This window comes from Lolium rigidum, chromosome 3 (assembly GCF_022539505.1).
Source record: "Lolium rigidum isolate FL_2022 chromosome 3, APGP_CSIRO_Lrig_0.1, whole genome shotgun sequence".
NCBI lineage: Eukaryota > Viridiplantae > Streptophyta > Magnoliopsida > Poales > Poaceae > Lolium > Lolium rigidum.
The window spans coordinates 146921164-146929444 of record NC_061510.1 but is presented as its reverse complement, the minus strand read 5'-3'; the positions used below and the strand labels follow the sequence as shown (position 1 = coordinate 146929444).

The following is an 8281-nucleotide window of genomic DNA, read 5'->3' as shown; positions in this document are numbered from 1 at the left end:
AATAAGAAGGGCAATCCTAAAAACTATTACGCGCTATTTGACTCCCTGGGGGCAGAATATTATTCTGCTCCCCGCCAGACTTGCCCACCTGCTGCTTCTTTCGACCCGCGCACGGCAATCGCACCAGCCCAAGCGACGTAATTTTTTTTTGGCAGCGACATGAGATTCTCGTATCCGTGCGGTGCGCTCCACCGCTAGCGCGCAGCAGCCCCGCGCGTCACCAGACGACCGAAAAAAACGCGAACGCGACGTAAGTTTTCATTCAGAAACGCGAACGCGAATACTTTGAAACCACTTCAGGTCGCAGTACCTGTACCTCGTGTAATATTTTTGCACCGACAGTTTCTTCGTGTAATATTTTTGCACCGCAGTACCTGGTTGGGAGCTAGCCCACTACCCCCCGCAACTCCTTTTCTTCTTGGGTTTCTGATGGAGTGCGTCGGCGGTGAGCGGTTGGGGAATCGGAACTTGCGCAGCGGCGAGCGGGTGGGCGTTCGGCGGCGAGAGTTAGGGAGGCTTGGTGTCCAAGCGGGCGGCGAGAGGTAGGCGTGCTCTGCGCTGACTGTGTAAGCGTCCTTGTCGGCGGGTGAAATCAGCAGCCGCGTGGTCGATCGTCCGAAGCGGTGGCAATGGCGTGGTGTGATTGGCATCAACAGAACTTACAGCCACTCGAGCGAAAGGGGATGGCCCCAGGTTTTTCCTCCTACACCGCTCGATAGCATTCAGCCATTCACCACCAGCAGTGTATGCAAACAGAGGAAAATCAACGGTGTGAAACAAAATGTGACCTTGTGTTTTAGTATCGAGCACGAATAAATATTTTTGCTTTCCAATAGAGCTATCGATTTTCATTTGTTTCAAAAACCCTTTATTTTAGGGACTTGTAATAAAAAATCTATCGGTGCAACAGTCAAGAAAAGAAGGGCGTACAAGACAGGTTCAGGTGTCCGCTCATTTCTTATAGGTCAAGAAAACAAATACCGCAAGTCCATGCCTTCACCAACAAAAAAAGTGAACTTTCAATACACAAATTGCGGCGAAAGTAACCTCTGGTGCAAAATACATTTATACGTGGCAGAGCCGCATTGGCCAGTCATAAGGATTGCATGTCACCCTATTATATCAAGATAGACCATCTCAAAAATGAATCAGGTGGACTCGTTCATGACAGGTATGGACGTAAGCAGGCGTAATTCCACTTCAATCCTTGAAGAACATCCAGCTTGTCTGACACTCCGACATTAGGCTTTGCCAGCTTAAACATTTTCTGCCTCACGCTGCAATGTGAACGGAACGATTTGGTCCACCGGCCATCCACAATAATCAAGGGAAGTAAAAAAAATGAGCAGAGACTGACCTTGACCACTCGGTGGTTTTCTTTGCATGCAACTCAACAGCTTTGTATAATCTATCAAGGGTGTACAGAGTCAATCCGTATTTGCAAAGCGCCTCCTCCTCCTGCAAGAAATTCAGGGAATCACTACTCAAAGGCAATTGCATCTCATAACGGAAAAGATTGTGCAGATCATACACCACCACAGCCATGTTCGATAATCATTATTATTAATAAACTAGTTAACCAACAATATGAGGCCAAATGTGACGTAAAACTTGAACTGAAATACAAGTATGCATCAAAATAAATATGCAGAATAGACTAAACATCAAGATCAAATTACCATTTCCTTAGTCATGCATTCCTTGAACTCCTCAAGTCTTTCCTCTACTTCTATGAGTAGCTGCCACCGCTGATGCCGTGCAATCCTTCCTCTTCCCTCTGCACCTTGGTCCTATATTATAATCACAGCTATAGTTAGATATATTTAGACTGCAACCTCCTTAACTTTTCACAGACCTTTTCACTATACAAATGGCAAATAGGACATGCCCATGGTGCTAATTGTATGTGGCGTAAATATATTAAGAGTACATATCAAGGTCTCATACTACTTGTGCCAGATGCTTCAGGTGTATTGCAATCAAGTCAAGAACATAATGACAGAAGCATATAAACGTACATGCATAGCCCATGCTCGCACTACAATGAGTAGCAGAAGGGAAAGACCAAATGCAGGCAGAGCTGCAAGAATAGCAAAATTTATCTCATTTGCCTTAAGAATCTGATCCAGTTCCAGCATTGCCCTGTTCAAGAACAACTCAATTATCTCTGGCGGTAAATAATACGGAGTATATATTTTTATGCATTTTTACCAATATTCCAGCAAATAACAGTAAACTTACTCCTGAAGATCCAGTTTGAGCTTCTGAACCTGAAATTCCCAAAATTGAAGGTAAGAAAATGAACGTTGATTTTAACTGAATGCACAAGAACTTTTTTTTAATGGTGAATGCACAAGAACTGAAAGAACCTGAATAAGCATGGCAACTGCGAGTTCTCCACCAAACAGATTCCAAATAGGATGCGCCGATTCCATCTCATATCTGCATTAATGTACAAATAGATCAATGCACAAATAAACAGGATCAATGTAGTCACTTTCACTCATTACTCAGATGGTTAAAAGAATGTAAAGTGTCAAGTCAGCTTTGGATCAAATTAACACCATCAACAGTTCATCCATTGAGTGACGATCCAAAACAAGTAAATTTAGTAGCATATACTTAAAGTAGTTATCAAGTTATATAAGCGACATACATAAAGTACATCTGTAAAGTATGTGACACTCCACATGCAGTTGAGGATGTATGCTGTGCTAATAAAGTTAGGTAAGTAAGATGATTAGGAATAAATTTTGGCATGACAAATTTTATTTTTATATCAATGGACAGTACTCCCTCCGTCCCACAAGATAAGACGTTTTGGCAAGCTAAAACAACTTGCCAAAACATCTTATATTGTGGGATGGACCGAATATAGCTCCTTAGCCATGCTATAAAAACTGATCCCCAGCTTCATTAAGCTTGTTAAAAAATATTAATGCTATAAAGGAGAAACCTAGTGCGAACACAATTATTTTAGTTGCAAAAGCAACTGAAATGGCAATGAAGTATACATCATCAACGTGCTTACCTTTTGTGAACAAAGGATCATATGTTTTTACACAGAAAGGAGGGTGGAATTGTAGTAATTGCTCCAGTGAGCAACATGAAATCACATCACAGTTCTTAAAAGTGTAGAAATTAAATATTACAGATGCCCTTTGAACTTGCAACTTCCGGTCTAAGATATGGATATGAACACAGGACATGGTATGTATATAGTTAAAAGTTGAAACAGCCTTACCTCCTCATGACAATCTCCAGCAACTCTTGCGACGAGGCATCTTGTGGTGGTTTAAATTTAGTTTGCTCGCAAAAGGCAACCAACATCCTATGAATCGAGCAAGTAACCAGCATGGTTAAAAGATTGACACCACGATTCATGATAATGAAGCCATGTTACCAACAATACCAAAAGTACGTAAAGAAAAACATTTAGGTGCTGGGATGAGCAAGCTTTTATCTATATTCTATATATTATACTGATTAATACGGACTGAGGCCAACAGTTCAATCCTACAAAGTAATATAAAATGCACATATTTGTTTAAACCTAGACATAAGCACTCCATAAGGTGTAGCTAAATATGAGTAAGTTGCACAGGACACAATGGCACAGCTCTTAGATTTGAATTTTTTTGCAATTAAATTAGTATATATATTTCATGAAAACTGTTTGTTTGATACTCGTGGTTGCTTGTGTGGACCATTAACTCAGCCATCTATTTACTTTCTCTAAAAAATGATTAATAACCTTTTAAAAGGTAGCGAGTGCTGCCTAGTCAGGCATGGTCCAGACTCCAGAGCAAAGACCGCTGTGGACCACATGTAAAACCACAATCAAACTGGATGGTTCGCACTAAAATGTCGGCAGTTCAGCTGCCTGCTTAAATTACAACAAACAGAAAAAAGCAGCAGGAAGGACAACTACAACCTGGAACCTCTAGGCTGCACCTCCTACATCCCAATAGCTGATGCACCATTGCTTAGATGTATGTATTGTGCAATTAGGCCTACTTGATCCTATATTTCTCCACCATACTACAAGAAAAGACTAGTCTTTGTGTATCTGTTTAACCAACGAATGAACAGGTGAACCAGCAGTTCAACCGCCTAAACAGTGAACCAACATACTGACCGGGTGGACACTAGTGCAGTTTCTAAAACTATGCTTTGACATAGAGCGGCATTATAGCAGATGTGTGCCATGGCAGTACTGTAGCATCTGAGCCACTATTCACGTGGAACCCACCATCACATGCTATCCTCCCCAATACTTTACTTGGCTATAAGTTATGCTTAAGAGTTGGAGTTTGATTTGGTTTTGGATGGGATTGCTCGAGACAAAATGAATATTAGGGACAATACAGAATGACTCTTGTTATGACTCATAAGAATAAGCAAGAAGAAATAAGTATATGATTACTACTTCCTAATCAGAAGTCTTCTCTCTCATCTATAGTATATTTCTTCCTATTCTAGTATCTCATCTCCTTAAAGCCACATCTGTGTTGTGAACTATGATCTTAACGATACTCTAGTCATTCCACAAATATTTGCGGCTTACATAATTGGAAAACGCCTCAAAGTACAGGAGATGGACCAAGCCATCCTGGAACGTTGCTGAAACCACATATACTGATATATCTTAAAATGATGAGTACACGCTATTCCATTGTATTCTAAATTTATTTGGGTAAGCAGGTCAAACTTAAGCTAAAGCCATATGGGTATTAATTTAACAACGGTACGTGCTAATATTTTTTAGCAAGAAAAAAATGCATACACTAGAATCAAGAAAGAACCACGGGTAAAATGATTTGACATATCACAGATATGGCTGAGTGAGGAATAACCTGTGCAGTGTTTCTTCGGTCAGTTGGACCTCTTCCTTTTCCATTACACGTTTATCTGTTCTCTTGAATGTCTCAAATAGCTCGTCTCTAATAGAAATGACCTAAAGATTGTCAAAACATAATAGGTATCATACTGTGAGCATAACAACACAACTGATTTCGAAAGGTGCTTGTACAAATGCTTTCTAGAGTTCATTGGTCCAAATAAAAATTGAATGAACGGTATTTACAGAATTATGACCACAATGAAGGTGCATATTAGTTTCGGCTTATATATGCTCCTTTGCCCTTTTTTAGAACAATATATGCTGCTCTACTAAAGTAGATTCATGTTAGCATGTGCAAATGCACACATAAAATCAATTTGTACGATATGTTAATACCACAAGAAAATAGTACAGCTAGTAATACACAAGACATCATGCTTCTCTTTTCAGTTATTTGTGTTTCCATTTTGGCAGACAATATATGGCAAAAGAAGAACAAACGAAGGCTTCCTGCGGGGCCTCATAGGATATCTTGCATAAGTAATAGTTTGATTTTAATAGAACATATATACATAAAGTATCTTACTGGTCTCTCAACATGCTCATCCCAGAATCCAACCACCGACTCCTTTGCATCTTGAATCCAGTTGTCCAGATCAGAACTTCCCATCAAGCTACTATGGCGTAAAAGCCATAGGGAACATGCAGAGAGGCCAATTGCTCCACACGTGTAGGGTAACCAGTATATGGTCATACTTCTTGGTTTTTTATGGCGTGAAAGCTATCATCACAGAAAAAAAAAAAACAGGATTCAGACAAATTATGCAACAGCAAGAAACATGTAACTCACATGAGACACAAGTTAGACATTATCACTAGGTTATCCACGCGATCAGTTATGATGCCTCACTTGTCACATTCTTTATTCCCGTTAATTGGTACTATACTGGTACACCCGTAATCGTACCAATAATTTCTCGTAAGAAAGTGTTTGTACATGGAACAATATATTTAAACTAGCATATGGATACAAATACTTAGTACATGAAGCACAAACATATATTGTACAAATATTGAAATTAAACCTGAATATTATGAACTTATGGCTATCATAAAAGACCTATGACAGGCACAAGGGGGCTTTCGTGGGGACAATCCCATGACTGGGGATTGCTAGAATATACATTTGTAGGGGAAAGAGTTGCTAGAATTAAGCTGACTAGTTATATATTTCCTATTAACATATTTCATAGATATATATGGCCTAATGATATGGCTTGTGTCTACTAGAGATACCATCCCATATCAAGAGGCACTTGTATCCTGATTACATTCGGACGGAAACAAAATTAGTTCATTCACATCTCAGGTCTAGTATCCCCTAAAGGAGACGTCGCCAAGTTGTCTTCTTGACAGTGTTCACCCTGTATATCACATATGTCGTAATTCACATGAGAGATACTTACTTGAGAGAAAACAAAACTATCTAACTTCTGGAGGTTCTGATAGACCATGGCTATAGCATCTGTTGATAAGGCCTCGGTCCACTGTGGACTCTCAACATCAACTTCTGGCAACCTTTCAAAGATAAGCTGAGATGAGTTTCCGTCATGAGAGAACAGCAGAGTTTGCCCCTGTAAACATGTGTTGAACTAATTAAACTACATATCATCAAAGAAGCAAAACATGTTATCAATCCAAAAGCATGGAGAACAGGCATTGCATACCTCAGTGGCATTTCTAATTGTTGCCTCCAATTTGGAGAAGACGGTGTTCAAAATAACAAATAGTGTATGTAGCGATTTATCTGAACTTTCAGTTAATCCTTCTCTGCGATTATCAACTTCAGAGTAAACCTATAGAAGAGGCAAGTCAGAGTTTAAGTTCATGCATATGATAAGTCATGTAGCACAGAGAAAAAAATATCCAAGAGATAAAACAAACATAGGTTTGAAAATCGACTGAGTGGCACAACAGGTTTTCTTCAAGAGAGCAGCTACAATATTAAGTACGAAATACTTATTCAGCTATTTTATTCTACTTCACATCAGCAGAATGTTAAATCAGAGGATGAAAACATGTTAGGCTAACAAACCTCAGCCAGAAAAACAGCCAAGCAATGTTGCATACTCGTGAGGACAGCAAGTTTTGTTGAGACCATATCAGAAGCAGAGTCTACAAGATACTTAGAAGGACTTTCGTTGCTCCTGAGTTTAGTCAGTGTTTGGCATGTTGCTTCAACAAAGGCCCTTGGACCTCTTTCGAACACCATGAAGTACATTTTATGTGAATTTGATCCCTACAAAAATCCACAGGCAGAAATAGGTAAGTACAGCACAAATAACAACAGGGAAGAAACAAAAACAGAAGACTTCAGTTCATGAATTAACTTGATACCTCAGCTCTGGACTTCCAATAAGGCAAGCTTTTCTGAATAGTATGCAAATTAGACATAGTGTGCTGCACGATATCTTCTAAGATGGCAAAAGCTTTGGGCATCTGACCAGCAATCCTGCAAATAACATACAGTCAAAAACATTGCAAGTAGCTCTGCATAAACACGGAACGCCAGGCAGAATGCCAGATCTATGATGGGTTAGCTCAAGAATAGTGGTGGGTTCCCTCCTATATTTGCGTCTGACTGACCGACTCCCAAACACATTTCTACAAGTTCTTCACAGATCATCTCGCAGCCTGTAACACTAGATTCGCACAAATCTACTTTCCAGCAGTCAACGACAGCACAGAGCAGAGCAACAACTACTCCAGCAAAATCGTGCGCATCATGGGGATCACAGGCGCCACACCGATTCGAGCAGGGGGTTCTCACCGGGCGGAGCTTCCGGCGTCGTCGAAGATGGGGAGCGGGAGAGCAGGGCGTCGGCGGCGGCGTTTACGACCCGCGTAGAGGCGGCGGAGGAGACCGGCGACGGCGGCGAGGAGGAGAGAGTCCGCGAGCGGAGGGAGGCGGGCGACGAGGGAGCTCCATCCGCGAGCTGGCGCTGCGCCCAGGGCGACAGCGAGGCCGCCGGCCTGGGGCGGGTCGCCTGAGCTAGGGCTCCGCGGCGGCGAGGTCGCCATAGGGATCGGGGGAATGTCCGGTTTGCAAAGGCTTCTTCTTTGTTGGGTTTTGGGGTGGGTTTGGACGTGGGACCCAAGTAATCGGCGGATGCTCGTCAAAGCAAGTCGCCAAGTCCAGCGACCTCTGCCAATTTTTACTCCCTGTACCTTATTTGGAAATTATTTTCTAAAGATTCTCTTCATCCCTTCTACTTCCTCCGTTAGATCAAAATTGTCTGAAATTTGTCAAAATTTAAATGTATGTAGATATTATTTAATGTTTAGATACATTAAATTTAGATAAATCTTAGACATCTTTCATCGGATTGAGGGGTATTACCGGTTTCTCTAAATGCTCCAAAAAGAAACTCCTCAAAT

The 8281-nt window shown here is 41.0% G+C and overlaps 1 protein-coding gene across 1 annotated transcript; it reads right to left on the bottom strand.

The window, feature by feature from the left end:
• Window positions 1–927: 927 nt before the first annotated feature.
• LOC124698377 (protein DGS1, mitochondrial-like) lies at window positions 928–7924 on the bottom strand. Its single transcript, XM_047230859.1, has 14 exons — window positions 7674–7924; window positions 7241–7355; window positions 6939–7142; window positions 6571–6699; window positions 6310–6477; window positions 5430–5624; window positions 4857–4957; window positions 3245–3331; window positions 2370–2442; window positions 2242–2270; window positions 2019–2142; window positions 1680–1790; window positions 1358–1458; window positions 928–1277 (listed from the first exon to the last, which is right to left on the bottom strand). Exons 1-14 carry the CDS (start codon window positions 7922–7924, stop codon window positions 1163–1165), a joined length of 1803 nt encoding a protein of 600 aa, XP_047086815.1. The 3' UTR covers window positions 928–1162.
• Window positions 7925–8281: the final 357 nt, after the last annotated feature.